Source organism: Camelus ferus, chromosome 26 (genome assembly GCF_009834535.1).
Source record: "Camelus ferus isolate YT-003-E chromosome 26, BCGSAC_Cfer_1.0, whole genome shotgun sequence".
In the NCBI taxonomy this organism is placed as follows: domain Eukaryota; kingdom Metazoa; phylum Chordata; class Mammalia; order Artiodactyla; family Camelidae; genus Camelus; species Camelus ferus.
Window position 1 is genome coordinate 9,277,527 of NC_045721.1, and position 18,479 is coordinate 9,296,005.

The 18,479-nt window shown below is 33.6% G+C and overlaps 1 protein-coding gene across 1 annotated transcript in view; it reads left to right on the plus strand.

Moving 5' to 3' along the window:
* The window catches only part of TEX15 (testis expressed 15, meiosis and synapsis associated), a 48,162-nt gene that overhangs the window by 21,884 nt on the left and 7,799 nt on the right, over positions 1-18,479 (plus strand). Inside the window, exons 4-8 of the mRNA XM_032468500.1 lie at positions 2,881-3,046; positions 5,065-5,302; positions 8,023-8,169; positions 9,047-9,209; positions 10,103-17,475. Coding sequence (XP_032324391.1) covers positions 2,881-3,046; positions 5,065-5,302; positions 8,023-8,169; positions 9,047-9,209; positions 10,103-17,475 — 8,087 coding nt within the window. The remainder of the gene's footprint in view (positions 1-2,880; positions 3,047-5,064; positions 5,303-8,022; positions 8,170-9,046; positions 9,210-10,102; positions 17,476-18,479) is intronic.

Here is an 18,479-nt window from a genome sequence, read left to right on the forward strand (position 1 = left end):
TGTTGGAATTATCTGACAAGGCTAGCCATTGTAATGGTGTTTCAATAAGCAATTATAAACACTCCTGAAACATAGAAAAATAGAAATTCTCAACAAAGAAATGGAAAATGTAATAAAGAGCTAAGTAAATAGAAGTTTTGGAACTGAAAAATACAATAATTGAAATTAAAACTAATTGGATGGTTTCCAGAGAAGAATTGAGAAGACTTTGGGAAAAAGTGGTGAATTTGAAGATATAACAATAGAAATTACCCAGCCTAAACAACAGAGAAAACATAACATTAACAGAGCCTCAGGGACCTGTGGAACAATAATCAAAGATCTAACATCCTTGTCCTCAGACTCTCAGGAGTAGAAGAGAGCATAGAGTTGAAAGAGTATTTGAAGGAATACTGGCTGAAAATTCCCCAAATTTGGCAAAAGGCATAAATATGTACAGTCAAAAGGTTGAATAAACCCTAAATAAGATAAACCCAAAGAAGTATATGGCAAGGCACATCATAGTCAAACTTCTGAAAACTAAGAACAGAAAAAATCTTGAAAGAAACTAAATGTTCTCTCTAGGGGAAAAATTTAATGATGGAAAATTTCTTGTTAGAAACCATGGAGCCCAGAGGAAGTGGCACTTTTTTTTCTAAGTGCAGAAAGAAAAGAACTGTCCCCAGAAAAAGTATGCTTTAGGAATAGATGTGAAATAGACATTCTCAGATGAAGTAAGACTAAGAATTTTTCATCAGTAGATCTTAATTTAGAATGTCTAAACAAAGTTTTCCAAATAGAAAATGACAAAATAAGCTCGGAATATTAGGAATGAAGGAAGAACAAAGGAAAGGGTAAAAACATAGGGAAGTATAATAGACAGATTTCCTCTTGAGTTCTGTAATTATGTTTGACAGTTGCAACAAAAATTATTCTTCAGTGTGATTCTCACTGTTATATAGAGGATGTATTTAAGGTAATTATAAGGTGAGATGTTACCACTATGGGAACTGGGTGAATGGGATATAGGATCTCTCTATTATATATAACAACTGCATATGACTGTACATTTATCTCAAAATTAGAAGTTTTTTATAAAAAAACACTATAGATAAACCAAAATGGAATTTTTTAAATGCTCAGGTAACCCACAGGAAGGCAGGAAAAGTGAAATAGAGAATTGAACAACTGAGGGAAAAATAAACAGCTAAATGGCAAGCTGAAGCCCTAATATATCAATTATATTAAGCATAAGTCACCTCAACATACCAGTTAAAAGACAGAGGTTTACACAATGGATTAAAAAAAAAACATGACCTAACTCTTATACTGTCAATAAATTCACTTTAAATATAGTGATATAGGTTGGTTGAAGGTAAGCATATAGAGAAATGTAGGCCATGCACAAAATAAAGCGGAGTGGCTGTATTAAGAGCAAATACAGTAGACTTCAGAGGAAAGAAAATTACCAGAAACAAAGGAGGTGTATTACATAAATCTACCAGTAAGACATAGCAGTCCTAAACGTGTGTCCCCAAACAACAGAGCTTCAGAATACATGAAGCAAAATTGATAGCACTGAAAGGAAAAACGGACAAATCTGGAATGGTAGTTGGTGACTTCAACACACCTCTGTCAACAATTGATAGAACTACCTAGACACAAAATCTGCAAAGCTGTAGAAGAACTTACTGCTGTCAACCAAAGGGATCTTATTTAAAAGAATTGAAGTCATATAAAATGTGTTCTCCGACCATATGCAAACTAGACATTAATAATAGAAAGTAATAGTTAAATCTCTGAACACATGGAAGGTAAACAGTGCATTTGTAAATATTCATGAGATTTCAGAGGAAATTTAAAAATACATTGAAATGAATGAAAAGGAAAATGTAACGTCAAAATTTGAGGGAAACAGCTAAATCATTGCTGACGAATTTATCGCACTAAATACTTACATTAGAAAATAGGGTTTCAAATCAGTAATCTAAGCCTCTAGGTTAAGAAACTAGAAAAAGAACAATAAGTTAAGCCTAAAACAAGCCGAAGAAAGGAAAAATCAATGAAACTAAAAAAACTGCTTGAAAAAGATTCTTAAAAATTGATAAGCCTTTAGTAAGACTGTTTTTAATAAGACTTAAAAAAAATAAAAGGCACAACTTACAGCTATCAGGAATGAAATGGGGTATCACTACTGACACACAATACTGCATTGGAAGCATAACACATGTATATACATGACCTTTACAACTTAGGTGAAATGGACCAATTTGTTAAAAAGTACACATTACCAAAACTCACACAAGACTAAATAAATCATTTAAATAGCCTTATAACTACAGGCATACGTTTTTATTGCAGTTCACAGATAATGCGTTTTTTTTTTAATAACAAACTGAAGGTTTTGTGGCAACCCTGTGTTAAGCAAGTTTATTGGTGCCAGTTTTCCAACAGCATGTGCTCCCTTTGTGTCTCTGTGTCACATTTTGGTAATTCTCACAATATTTCAAGCTTTTTCTTTATTATATAGAAATAGAAGAAATATTTATTCAATAACAGTAGCTACCAGGTTTGTGTAACATTGCGTGTTATAGAGTCAATGTACATCTTAAGCTGAAAATGAGTCACCTGAGTTCTCGTACTGTGTAGTCTATCTGTCAACTTCTAAGAGCTCTCAATAGGTATATGGAGAAAAACAAAGTTCATATTTTCATTTATACCGAATATAAGAAGCCTTTATTACTGTTATAGAACCTTAAATATAACTATCTCCAGATGTTAATGAAAATTCAAATACTTGGTTATTTTCTGTCTTATACAGATATACAGTTGTCATTGTACAAATGTACAGTGATGTCATTTTAAACACAAATAACCAGTTGCCCTTTTCTTTATTTTTAGTTTACTTGTCACCTTGTTGCACCAATACCAGAGAGTATAGTTTCATACATGATACTCTTAACCAGTGCCGGCTTGATGTGAGCTGTGATCTTCAGTCTTCATGGCAATTTGGGGATACAAAGTTGGTTCACAATGAGGAGCTGGAAAAAAATTTTACTTCTAAGAGGTAAGTGTCTGTGACCTAAACGAGTTTGAGATTTTTGTTTGTGTATTTTTGCTATGCGGTCTTCTTCAGATTTGTTATTTCTACCGTTTGAGATTTGATAAGTATTACTAAGAAAATAAGTACAGAGATGTTTTATTCATTATTTTGTTGCCATCTCATAGCCTTTTGTAATAGTAAAAAGCTAAGTATGAGATTTGATTTGTAAGTTTTACACATTAATGTAGCCAGTTTTGGACACTCCCTTGTAATTTTTTTATCTTGGTGAACTTTTCAGAAGCATACATCAGCACATTTATTAAACAGGTCATCATAACAAGTATAATAATGGTGAAAAAGTTTGAAATATTGTGAGAATTACCCAGATTTGACACAAGGACACAAAGTAAACAAATGCTGTTGAAAAAATGGTGCTGATAGACTTGCTTGACACAAGGTTGCCACAAACCTTCAATTCATAAAAAATGTAGTATCTGTGAAGCTCAGTACAGTGAAGCACAATAAAATGAAGTCTGCCTTATACATCTTTAATTTGTCACAACACACCTTCACATAATGTGATTCACATGTGGTATGAGAACCTTACAACAAATATTTGATTTTCTCCCACCCTCCTTACCTTTGTGCTATTGTTAATAGGTGTTATTCCAGGCATTTCTCAGAAAGTTAACATTGTCCCAGATCCTATGAAAAACCAATTAAGAAATTAGGAAAACTGAAAAAAAAAGTATCATAATTCTTCTCTGAGAATTAAACCATAACCATCGACATAGAGATCTTAGTGGTTCACAGAGTCCAACAGCAAGCTGAAAGCAAGAGTAGAAAATGATGACCGTGGAGTTGAAAGTTAAGGCTGACATTTCTGGGAACTGAGAAAGAAGTGGGACCATCTCGTTAGTTAGGCTTGCTTTTCATTGTTGCCATGGTCCTGTCTACTGTTAAAGGTGAATTATTCTTGCAAACAAATATTATTACACTAATGTGCATAGAATACTTTATATAGATTCTGTGGTGCTCCAGGAAATAGCAAATATTGGTAGCATGTGGTTTTTAAGAACAGTTTCCTTCTGTGGTATACACTTTACTGTTGATACTCTGTACTTCTCCATTGCTGGCAATCTTTTGGAATCACACTGCTCTCTACTGATGGACCCTCTCTGTCATACCCCCTGGTGTGGCAGTTGCGGCTGCTGCTATTCCTGAGCAAGCTATGCAGAACTCCCTACCTAATCCACCAAGTTGGGGGTGGAGGGCATAGGTTTTATATATTTCAGTGGTTCTTGTTGTGGAATGTAGTCAAGATTTCAGGAGTATCTGTACTTTAGATTATAATCTTCTCTGAGGATGATTCATAATTTCCTTACTGCTAAGGTAGGAATCTGTAATCAAATCATAGCCTATTTCTCCCAATTGTTATCTAGTTCCCTGGAGAATGGAGAATGACCCTAATAATTGACCATATAGAAGTATATATGTGAATGTCTCTCTCTAGATAGATGTATATAAGAAATGCATGTCCTTCCCTCTATAACACAAATAAGAACTTGAACCTGGAACTTAATGGACACGAACTGGCATATCTATTTCCAACTCTGTCACTTTACTACTTGGCAAGTTTTAACCCTCTGAACCTCATATTCGTAATTTTTTAAATATGCGTAATAACTACAGTAATAATAAATAACAACAACAGCAGTAACTCAGTTCTTGGGGATTTGAGAACAGAGTAACAAAATGCACATAAAGGGTAAGTCTTAACAGTGCTGGGGACATTAGCATTCAGGAAATGTTAGTCCTTATTTCCGTTGGCCTATCTGGATTGTAGACCGTAATCTTAGACAAGTAGTTATTGAACTACTTGAATTCTTTTCTTAGATGATTTTCAGCCTAACGTGTTACCGTAGGATAGGGACACCTCTGAATGTTACCAGTAATTACCTTGTGTTCTAACTGTAGCAGTCTTCTCCTTGAAAATTCTGTTGATAGCCTCACTTAACTACACAGTGTTTGTTGTGCTTTAGGTCAGAGATGCGTGAGAGTGGAAGACATGGCAGAGAACTTGAAGAACATTTCTGCTTTTTAGCACTTCCTCAGAGTGATGTAGCTGAGATCTATCAGAATGGGATAAGTACCAAAGCATCTGCAATGAAGATACTAGGAAATCCTCTTCTTGGAATTTATACATTTAGACATGTTGATATTGCCTTGAATTATGCTCATAGTACAAGCATTACTGTGGAAAGTATTATAATTTTTAAGGTACGTAGCATAAAACACATTAAATACTATATTCAGGTGCTTTAAATTGACCTAAACACATTTTACTTTTATATGAATTATTAATGTTTTAAGTTGCATTGTCTAAAATAAATAATAATTGTATTTATTACTGTCATCATCATCATTATTTGAGATTTTCCCCTATTTTTTACATTAGCTGGGTGTGCAGCATAAAAATCTCCAAATAAGCAAAGACAGCCTTTAACATCTTGGTTTCCCAATGTAAATTTTTCTGTCCTAGTTGACCCTCTTATCTTTCTTTCTTTTGTCCAGACTGTATTTAATACAAGAGCATTTTAAGTGCCTTTCCCCCAAATTATTGGTTATAATAATTATTATAACCAAATTATTGGTTATAATAATTTCAGTAGTCTGAAATTACTCAGAATTGAAAAGAAAAGTTATAGTCAAATCATAAGCATCAGCAGACGGATTGGTTAATATATACTTTGGGTTAATTAAAGCTTTGCCAGAAGTACTAAAATTGCAGTAGATAGGCAGGATCCTCAGTTGTGTGATTTAAGATATGTATGTCCACATAAAACAAATGGTTATAATTTTATTTTAGGACCTCAGATATCAAATTCATAATACATATTTCATTTGTATTTTTATATGAAAAAATAATACATACTGATTTTAGAAAATTTGCAACATGCTTAGAAGCTCCAAAAAGCTCATTAATAGTGACAGTTAATTTTTTTATATATCTATACTCAGACTTCTATTCATATATATGGAATATGCATGTTTAATTATCATTAAAATATATTCTTACTTTATATGTTATATAACTTCCATTTTTCATTGATTGTAAAATCAACATTTTCCATGCCATTAAATAAATATTTCTTCTGTAATATCCTTTTAAATGACTGCATAGTATTCCACTATACAACTCTACCATAAATTTGTGTAACAAATTGTTCAGTGTTGGAATATAAGTCATTGGGTCTTTTATTTTTGTACTTTTAAATACTACTTTGATTATCAATGTAGATACATTTTGCATACACCTGTGATTATGTGCTAAGAATTAATTGGTTAATTCCTAAGTGTCAGATTAGGAGTCAAAGGTATGTGTACACTTCTACAGCTTTTGATATGTAATGCCTAGTTGTCCTAAAAAAGGTTATGCTAATTGACATGCCTGTCCAGAGCATATGGAAAAGTCTATTATTTCACTAACTCTTCTTCTTCACTAACTCTGTATATTATACTTTAAAAAAAACTTTGCCTGTCTCTAATATGTGATAGTTTCTCATTGCTGGTTCAGTATTTTTTTATTTTCCTTAGTTATTGCTGAGTGTAACATTCTGCATATATTCATTGACAGTATTTAGTGAGTTACTGAGTTACCCGGTAATATACTTTGCTAGATTCTTGGTTTTTTTCCTTTTTTTAGTTGATTCATAAGCATTATCAATTCAGTCAAGAGCTAGGCTTTTCTCTGTGTAATGTTTTCTCGCTTAATGTTTTCTTTTTTTTAAATAAACTTTATTTTGGAATAAATTTAAATTTACAGAAAAATTATAAACATAGTACAGAAAGTTCCTGGATACAATTTACCCAGCTTCCCCTAACATTAACATTACACATAATTATGGCACCTCTGTTAAAACTAAGAAACTAACAATGTGTTATGTGAATTGTATTTCAATTAAAAAATAATTAAATAAAATGAAAAGAAAGTAACATTGGTATAGTACTATTTACTACAGATTATACTTTTGCCAGTTTTTCCACTAATGTTTTTTCTCATGCAGTATCCAAGTTATAGATTACCACATTACATTTAGTATTTTTTTAATTTTGAATGAATTGTTAGCATATTAAAAAATAAAAGTTAATAGAATTGCTGACTTAAAATTTGTACTTGTTTTCATATTAATTGCACTTTTTTCCACCTTATCTTTTAACACTTAAGTTCATGGTTTTTTAAAAATTTTATACTCATTTGTTTTTGTTGTACAAAAGTGTTGGAATATTGTACAGTGAAGACTGTTTCTGGTTCATTTTAGAAAAGAATTCTCACTTTGAGATTAGATACATCTTTGCTTATATTTTTTCTATAATGTTTGCATTGCTTAAATATTTAACTTGTTTGGTATTTTGGCTTATTGATTAAACCAAATTTTTTAAAAAAACAATTTTTGTCAGTTCCACACCATTTATTGAATAGTCTGTTTTTGCTTCATTTATTTCAAATGATGCTTTTAATATTATACTGAATTTTTATAGATTCTTGGACTTATCTGGACTTTTTATTTTATACAGTATTTTCCCCTTTCTGCCTTTTTTGTGGTAGTATCATTCTTTTAAAAAGTATTTATTATCTAGAAGTGTAAATCACCTGTCCCGTTCCATCACTCTCTATCTCTGGCCTAAATTTTTTTTTAAATTCTTTTCCAAAATTTTCTAGGCTGTCTGATTGTTTAGTCTTCCAGAGAATTTCATAAACTAAAACTCATTTCTACAAGTGGATTCTGTGAAATTTTTATTTGAATTATTATAGTCTTATTAGCATTTAATTTCAGGAGGAAATGACATAATTACAATAAGTCATTCCATTCATCTGGAACATGGATTATCTCTCAGAATTTCTTTCCTTGAGAAGTTAGCCTTACTTTTCTAGTATGAGAGTTTTAAATGTTTTGATGTATTTTTATGGACCTTCTTTTTACTTTCTTCCCCCCCAGGTTCTCTTTGGGAAAGTGAAGAAAATCCAGCCTTCAGTGGATAAAAACAAAGTTTCTTTGGATCCTTCTCCTAACTTTGATTGCCATATGTCGAGAAGTATACCTTCTCTGAAAGATACTATTGAACTACAAGCCTACAATTCAGCAGTATGTTAACTTTTTGGTTCATTTGACTTCTGGAAAGTCACGTGCTTCACATTGTATGATACAAGACTTAAAACAACTGCCCAAAATATTAAGGGGAACTCTCTCACTTCATTCAATATAATATGACCTAAATAAATAAATAGTAAAAGCTGTTTTAATATTTGTGATCTGGGAACATTAATAAAGAGGTTCTAAGTTTACATTTAACTTTGTTCAAAGTACAGTGGCTGCTTTTATTTAGACGTTCCATGAATTAATTCCTAACTTGCAAAACAAACAAGGCTGCTTTGAAATAATGTTATTGCTATTTTGCACTTTGCAAAAGGAGGAAAGGATTATGTGTTAGTCATTACATAATAGACTAATTATTAAACAGTAAATTTCTGTCATGTTACTGTAACACTTAGAAGACCTTTAATTTTCCTTAGAAGATTAAATTATATAATACATATTATATATAATCATATATATGATTAACTAAAGATAAATATTTTAGAATATATATGTGCTCCCGCATGTAAAATGTATTAAGCTATTGTTATTTTCCTAATTAACTTTTCCTCCAAATCAAAATATACTATTTTGTTTTCAGCATATGCAAAATATTGAAGTTATAATGGAAAAATAATTTTTTATTTAAAAACAGATTGTGTCTGCTTCTGCTGATATTGAAAGCCTATCAAGGAAAAAATATGTTGAAGGGAAAAAATTTCATCTTCAAGAAAACTAAGTTGAAGGGAGTGGAGAGAGGGGGATGTATGGAAACTGAAGAATGAATAACAGCATGTGGTTATATAGATTTTTTAAAATATGAGCTTATTTAAGTCTGCAGAAATTTATCAGCATAAAAATATTCTTTTTCTTCTTTATCTTTTAGGTATACTTCTATGAATACAATATTCTTTCAAAGCCAGTAGAAAAACCTAGGCAGTGCCTTCCATATGCAGTAGTAACAGTAAAATTTATTGGTCAGAAAGTAGATAATGGACACATTATGACATCTTTGAGATTCCTCTCAACAGGATTTCCTAAGAGGGCTGGTAAGATACATGTATTTTTCTACTTCAGTAGCATTTGTGCTAATCTTACAACTTCTGAATATTATTTGCCAATACATTAATGAATCACTAAGCAAAATAACGTGCTTACTTGTTTTTGAGTTTCTATATCTAGAATTACACTGCAGCCATTTTTGTGACTTCTTTTGCTCAGTTTTATGTTTGTGTGATTCTTCCATGTTGATATATGTAACTGTAGTTTCTTCATTTTCATTTATATATATGCATATATACACTCAAAACACACTATTCAATTTTGTGACTATACACTATTCCTATGGGGAAATTTGCACATTTTATAGTTTTCCTCATATTCCAAACATTCATATAAGTGTCTCAGCACATATATGCAAGCATTTTTCTATAGAGTATAAATTGACATCAGGAATGTGGCTTAATCTAAAGACAATGTCAAATAGTTTTCAAAAGTGGTTGTATCAGGTTATGTAATTAGACAGTTCTATCTAATAATATGTAGATTCTGTTATTAAATATTAAATAATATGTAGATTCTGTTATTAAATATCTAAATTAGATATAAGAAATACCTAGTCTGTGAGCAACATGTTTTTACTCATATTTAAATGTTCTATTTCTTAGTATTTGTCAGAATTCAATTTTTCTGGCAGATACTTTTTTTTAGTAAAGGGGCTGTAGGACAGAGCTTCATGCTACATTATTTATACTTTATTAGTTGATTAGTCATCCTCTTCTCTCCTTGCTTTCTCTGCTGGGAACATACTTTAATCATCATTAGGTTATTTGATGAACTTTCAGTTAAAACCACTCATGACATAGTTTACTTACATTAATAGAGTTGCCTGTAGAAACAGTTTTTCTTCTTGTTTTTCCTTATTTTCTTCTTATTTCCACAGAAAGAACATGCTCTCTGAATAACTGTACAGTGGCCAAAAGAATTGGGAAAGGAAAAGATGCTACTGTCATCTTTGAGCATTTCAGGAAACCTGTAGATCCATTTGTTCAGGAAAACTGTTCGTGCAATGCACTAAATTCAGAGATAAATCCTTCCAACTCAAATATTTCTAATTCCTATGGAAATGTGCAAAATGAAAACATTTCTGTACTTGAAACATACAGTGGACAGATGGAGCACAACTTAGGAGAACATAGAGACACTTCTCAAGTACATGCATATGATTCGGGTTTTTCATTTATTCCCGGTGATACCAGAGAAAGTGTTAATAATGGGGACCTCTTAAATTTGACACATCTTAAAGATGTTTTAAGTGATCTTGCTGCTGCTTTTCCCCTTCATAACAATATTGGCTCAAGCACAGTTATTACATCAAAACTCATCAAAGACCCAAGGCTGATGAAGAGAGAAGAAAGCATGGGAAAACATAATGCTATTACAGATTTAAATGAGATTTTACCACTTGAGAAGAGTTTAGATTTTGCTAACTCAGAAATAAACCTATCATCTATCCCAACTAATTCTGCCTCTTCATTTGAAGTCATGCCTGGTGATCAAACTATTCTTACTAATTACATGGACTCCCCTGGCTTCAAAATTTCTTTTGATAATTCACAAGCCCAGGCTCACAACATGGGCTCTGAGACCTATGATTATACAACTCCCAATAAAATGACCATTGCAGGACAACATAAGATCCAGGATAATTTTTCCTTCCCAGCATATGTGTCAAATGTAGTTTCAGAAGTTGAAACTGCAAAACACAGTGAGGAAAAAGCACAGAGATCCCAACAGAGAAGCAACATCCCACTTCCAATTGAACAAAATTATGAGCCACTTGAGTCTTACGAATCAGTGAATAGTTGTTCAGAAGGGTACAATAGTCACATCTCTCCAGAATCACAGTCTTCTAATTTTAAAACTGTACATCAGACTAGTCAACAAATGTCTACAGTTTTTTCACTGCAAAGCAAAGAAAGCATACATGAGTACATTCAAAATACTGGAAAGATGAGAAACTTCACTGGGACAGAAGACAATTCCAAACATGGAGAAAAGCAAAATTTATGGAAAGAAAATGATAATTCTTTTACTAATAAAAGAAAAATCAGTCCAGTAGATAATTACATTTCTTGGCACCAAGACTACAAAGAGGATGAGAGTCTTGATTATTTGGGGGAAAATTGTGATCAAATGTTAATTACTGAAGGGTTAGAAATACCAAAATCTTCCACATCTGCCACAGAGGATAAGTATGAACTAGATCGTCTAACACTGGAAATACAAAATAATCTTACTACAAGAGTGGAGAGCCGTCCACAGAAGTATCGTCAATACTCTTTCGAGTACGATGATAACATTCATACAAGTTTTGCCATTTCTCAGAAACTAATGGAACTGAAACTAGAAAAAACAAATCAAAACTGTGTCAGCATTATGACTGATGCTTTCCAGGAAGCAAAAGACATTCCCCAGGCCAATAAACTGCCACCTGTTATTTCATCTCATGACATTAAAATAGCTCATAATAATGCAAATTGCCACATGGCTAGAGAACATATGTATGTTCAAAGGAGAAATGAAAATGATCTAGTGTCATTAGAGAACATTCAAAGAGACTACAAAGAAACTCCTCAAATTGATGATAAAGGTCAAGATCATACTCAGTTCTGTAATGCACAGTTGAACAGTGATGTGCACCTGAATATTGATTTCAGAGAACGAAGAGATAATGAGAAAGAAAACCAGAATGAGGCTGAAGTGGAAGACATTGCTTCGTCTAAAGAAAACAACATAGGGGATATATATGGAGAAGAGAAGCAGCGTTTTCATCCGAACAAAAGTTTCATCAGTATAGATGAAAGGAGGGAGAATAAAAATTATGGTAGCATAGAGATTCTGAGTTCTGAAGACTTTTCTACTGCATTGAATTTGACATGGGGAAAAAAATATGTATCAACAGAATCTGCATTATTAGGAAGTGAAGATACTGTTACTGCCATAAAAGAAAAAGATATTCAAAGTACTGGCAGGACTGTAGAGCATTTGGTTTCCACAACATTTCCCAAAACTGCAGCTTCTTCAGAGCAGGTAGCCTCAGATGCCACCGTACAGATAGCTGATGCTACCATGCCTACAAGAAGCACAAATCATGAAGATCTCCAGAGATACCAGTTTAAAGAAACTTGTTCCTCTGAGAGTCCAGATTTGGGTTTGTTAGTAAAACATAGGGTTTCTGACTGTGAAACAGATACGGATAACGATGCATTACACAATTCATTTCATCATTCAGTAAGTGACCACTCAGTTCTTCAAAGTTGCAAAGTGGATAATGAGATTGAAGTAGGATCAAAGCAGAGTAATGATGCTTTTCTATTTCAACAGGATACTTGTAGCCGTGGAAATGTACTCTATGAAGAATCTGGGGCCTCATACGAGGCTCTGAAGTCTCGTATCGATTGGGAAGGTCTGTTAGGAAGCAATAATGGGAAGATGGGAGTTTTGAAAAGTATCACAAGGGAGAATGATGATCAGCATTGTTCTGAGGAAAGTAGTTGTTTTTATTCCTCTACAGAAAAAAAAAAAGCAGAGCTCTTCAACCCAGTTTTACTTCCAGATCTACAAGTTAGGATTACTAATATATTTATGCAAGAATTCAGTCCCACTGTTGAATCCCTTGCATTGAAAGATAATTTCTGCAAAGATATAACTGAAGCTACAAAATCAGAAATAAATGAGAAGCAGGGGAAAGTTCCGGAATTTGAAATTCATTCCCAGTGTTCTGGTGAAAATTCAGATCATCCATGTGAAGGTGAATTTGGTAATATAAGGCAAGAATCAGGACTAGTGAGTAAATCTGAAATCCCTCCTTCTTTTGACTTGAGTCATCATACACACATGAGTCACATATATGAAAAACAGAACAGCAGGCCTTTGCTTACTGAACTTTCTAATGCCACAGCAGTAAACAATGAAAGCAGATGTTCCTTTACAAAGTCAAAAACCAGTTTTAATGATACTAGAATTAAAAAGGACACAGAATCAGGAATTAGCAAAAGAAAGCCACATATACCTTTTAGGGACCAGAATTTACCAGATAAAGACTTCAGACATCATGAGATTTATGGGAAGAAGAGGAGGCTAACCAGTCAGGACTCATCTGAATGTTTTTCTTCTCTATCCCAAGGACGAATTAAAACCTTTTCACAGTCAGAAAAGCACATTAGGAGTGTCCTGGATATTCTAAATAGTGAAGCATCTTTATGCAAAAGCAAACGTCTTTCCAGAAGACTTGACAGAGCTGTTCTTCACTTAAAAAAAGCTCATAGAAGAGTTCACACGTCTTTGCAGCTTATAGCTAAAATGGGAGAAAAAAGAAAGGGCCCTTTACCAAAAGCATATGCAATAATATGCAATAATTTCTGGGAAAGTTGTGACCTTCAAGGTTATAGTTCTGTGTCTGAAAGAAGATATTATTCCACAAAGCATTTTTTGTCAAAAAGAAAATATGACAAGCCTGGTGAGAAAAGACCTTTGGGATTTGAAGATGATAAATCCTTAACTCATGTATCAAAGCACAAGTCTTATAAAACAAGTAAAGAAAGAATCACAAAGTGCCTTTCTAAGAAAAATGTGTCCAGAAGTCACACAACTATTCACGTGAGAGAATTTTGTGATCAAGAGTACCCTGAATCACAGTTAGCCCTGTGTGCCACATCCCAGAGTACAAGTCAGCCAGCTTATGGCAATAGCAGGATGAGAAATCCTAGATCTTCAGAACTTCAGCCCTTTTCTGGAAAAACTGGGTGTCTCTCTTCCCCAGACTGCCCAGATGAAACACTAACTGAAAAAGGAAATCAAATTGATACAGAGTTTTTGTCTAGCCTTAGTAAATGTGAAAAGCTTGAGAACCGTTCAGCACATAGTAATATTAAGGATACAGCAAAAGGAAAGAATTCTGAGGCTAATGAAGTTATAAATAAAAGGAATTTGTTATCTTTAAGCTGCGTGAAAGAAGACAATGTAAGTTTTAGCATGCACAAAAATTATGGTGTAACTTGTATAGCTCACACAGAGGTGAAAACTGACATAGTTATTTCAGTCTTACAGTCAAATGTGAAGCATTTGTTTAACATTGATATCTACAAACCAGATAACTTTATTTTATCTGGTTATAAAAGAAAACTGGAAGTAAATTTTCCTACAGAAAAATGGACAGCTCCTAATGAGAGCCCCAAACCAGGCGTTATTACAGGAAACTTCCTTGTGGACCCATTAAATCTAACTCTGGTAACAAGCAAAAAGTGTAACAGTACTCCTCAGTTGTTATCAACCACTCTAATGGCAGATAGTGAGGGAGACTCTTCGAAACCTTACCTGGATAAACGGAGCATTTTTGCTGTAGATTCTTCAGCAGCGTCTAGCAGCGCACCACACTGTCAACAAGGGTGTGGGGGAGAGGAGCTTCTGGAGACAGAACAATGCTCTTCAAGTAATTGCTTCCATATAGATGGGAATGGAACAAATAGTATTGAGAATTCTGGATTGGATCTCACATCAATAACTGAAGAAGTTAAAAGTTTTGAGGGAAATATAATGAAAAAACTATTTTCCAATGATAGTTCTCCGCTCCTAAAAGGTAATATAAAGGGTTCTTCCTCAAAAGAACGGATCACAGAAAAAGACATTCAGGACAGAAAAATGTGGAAAGAGAAACAAGCAGAAAAAGCAAAAGATTCAGTTCACAAAAACGTGACTGAAGGATCAACTATTAAGACTGAGAGCAAAAACCAAAAGAATAGTGTACTGGAAGAATCCTCCTACGTCAGTGAGAAAACAATTAAAAATAACTTGATTGATTCTCATTTATGCATTAAAAATACTACAGAGGCAGTATCTTTGAGTAACAGAGCTTCTAATCAGCTTAGACAGAGAGAGGAAGGAATTAAAGTTAGTCGTGACACTCAGTCTGACTCTGTATTGCATTCAGAAATAGCCTGTAATTCCTTACCAGGCCTTATAGGAATGAACCATAGGCCTCTTGTACATGCCCACTCTGGCACTTCCGAAGTCTCTGCTCCTCAGAAGAAGCCTGCATCACACATGAATGAATTAAAAGAAGAACATTACTCAGCTAATCATTCGGCTCTTATAGCTCAGCTAGCTCAGAGTTTGAGGAGGGCTGACGAAGCATCATCTTTGCAGATTCTACAGGAAGAAACTAAAGTTTGTCAAAATATTCTACCTTTATTTGTTGAAGCTTTTGAAAGAAAACAAGAATGTTCATTTGAACAAGTCTTGATTTCAAGAGACCTTTTGGTAGAACAAAACCTGTGGAGTAATTGCAGCCGCAAATTAAAACCATGTGCTGTTGACTCCTTGGTAGAACTCCAGATGGTGATGGAAACGATTCAATTCATTGAAAACAAAAAAAGGCTCTTAGGAGGTGAACCAACATTCCGAAGCTTGCTTTGGTATGATGAGACATTGTACAGTGAGCTGCTTGGCAGACCACATGGATTTCAGCAACAGTCCAATTTCTATCCTGCTTTTCAAGGAAGATTAAAATATAATGCATTCTGTGAGTTGCAAAACTATCGTGATCAATTAATTGAACTGTTAGAAGAAACCAAAAAGGGAAAAAATTCATACTATGCATACTTAAAATACAAACGACAGGTTAATGAGTGTGAAGCAGTAATGAAGCATTGTTCTGATTGCTTTGACTTTTCTCTTTCTGTTCCATTTACCTGTGGTATTAACATTGGAGATAGTTTAGGAGACTTAGAAACCTTAAGACGAACCACTTTAAAGCTGATCAGTATGAGTGGGGACTCTCAAATTGATTCCTATCCAGGAAAACAAGACCATTTCTGGATTATCATAAAAATGATCTCCTCAAAAGTTAATTTTATCAAGAGCAATGAGGCAGTAAGTATTAAAGTATCTCTTTATGGTCTGGAACATATCTTTTTTGATGCTGCAAAAAGTCTTGTTTGGAAAGAGAAGATAGAGTCTTTCTCCAGAAAATACTCAGGAAAGAACAAAGAAATACTACTCAGAATGAATCAACATGCTTTTTCTAGGTTGCAGAAGATTTTTGATACGTTATCTAAAGATTTAAGCAGTGAACAGATTTCCAGTATTAAACTTCAGGAAAACACCATAATTGCTGCCGGAAAGTCAAATGATCTAATAAACAAAGCAGCAATTAGCATAGAAAACTCTAGGTTTAACAGTAGTTTGCTTTCACACCCAGATATCTGTTGTATTAGTGAAATATTAGATCAAGCTGAATTTGCAGACTTTAAAAAATTACAGCAACTCACTTTCAGATGTACCCGCCACTTAGAAATTTTAACAAAATACTTCCAGATACTGCAAGAAGATAACATAGATAATATTTTTATCACGGAAGAAAACGTTTTGGACGTGGCAAAAAAACACAGACATGAGGCTGTAATTTTGAAACCTGCAGCCATTGAAACCTATATTGAAATTGTCATGCTCTCAGAAACAGTTCACTTTCTTAAAAACTCAATGGCAAAGAAACTAGACAAACAGAGGTTTCGAGGTATGCTTTGGTTTGATTTGTCACTCCTTCCTGAACTGGTTCACTGCCAAGAAAAAATGGCTTCTTTCTCATTTCTTAAAGATAATTCAACTGGTTGCCTTTGGAAGGTGATAGAGACTGCTATTTCTGAACTTAAGAAAGATCTGGATATTATCTACAGCTGTAGTGAAGCTGTTAATTGCTCATATGCGTTTCATTTGTTCTCAAGAGAACTTGAAGAACTTTCAGAAATAAAAAAGCTTCTTGAGAAGTCTAAGTATTCCGTTTCCACATACGTTGACTTTGTGCCATGTATAGCATCCATAAACTACGGAAGCACTATGACGGAGTTAGAATACAACTACAAACAGTTTTCCACCCTGCTTGAGACTATAATGGCTGCCCCTCGGAAGGATATAGGGAAAATGGCCCATATTATGAAAGTCATGAAAACTATTGAATGTATGAAGATAATATGTGCTAAAAATGCTAAATTAACCATTTCCTTTATCCTATGCCAAATGCTATGTAACAGAAAGAAGACTTTCCAACTGAAGAGAAAAGAAAACATGAATATTCATGTAAAACTTAGGAAGTGTATCAACAAGTCCAATGCCTGTGTGAAGGTGCCCTCAGTTTTAGAATGCACAAGGAAAAACGTTTCGAATTCCTCTAAAAAGCGACCTATCACTGTAGACAAGTGGGAGGACTCTCAGGAACAAGAGAAAAATACTACTGTCCCCAGTTTTAAAAAACAAAAGGTAACAAATGTTTTAAAACAAAACCTAAGTAAGTATTCTTTTTGAGAACAAGTCTACCCTTTAAGCAAGCTAGTACATGGTTTGCAGAATTGTAGAAATTGGCAATGCTTTAAATAGTGCCTTGTAAAAAGAATTTACGAACTGAACTATTGGATTAAACAATTCATATTATATATAAAATGATATGAATGATTGTATATATGAGAGATACCTTGCAGATGACTGCTTTTAAACTTACAAATTACTTCTTTTATTTCGAAAACATTTCTTAGAAGGATATGAATTTTAATAATGTCTTAAGGGCAAGTCCAGTATTATGAATGTGAGTTAAGCAAGTGACCGTGTATTTATTGAGTAGCTTCTGTATAACAAGGCTACACTTAATGTTGTGAATATTAAAAATTGTCAGTGGAGTCTGTGTTCTTGACCATTATCAGCCACACAGAGAAATAGTAGAGCTTAAATGAATAATTATGAAGGAGTTAGAAGTCCTACAGAAGTACATTTTATTTAACAAATTTTATACATTTATTAAATAGTTGGCAGTGTTCTAAGGCTTGTACAAATATCAAATTTTTATTCTTCACAAAACGCTTATGGTGTATGCACTGTTACTACCTTATTAAAAAGTATGGAGACTGAGGCAGAGAAAGGTTAAATAACTTTCCCACAGTCACAGAGTTAGTGAAGGGAGAGCCCAGAGGAAAGCCAGGCAGTCTAGCTCCAGAGACGTACTCACGACTGCCCATACTGTCCCCTCAGAGGCTTCTCTTATAGCTTTTTAAGAATGTCTCAGTTCAGGAGTGAAGAAAGAGAAACCTATGTGCAAAATGAAAAGTAGGATTCTTTCTCAGCTTCCTCTTAATTGTATTCGTTAGTTAAGATAGTTCTGGAGACTAGGAAACTAATCATTTATTGCCCTGTGTTTGTAGGAAAGTGCTTAATAAACAACCACTTTATAAGTATACTTCCTAAACACTAAATAGGTGTATTGAGAAGAAAAA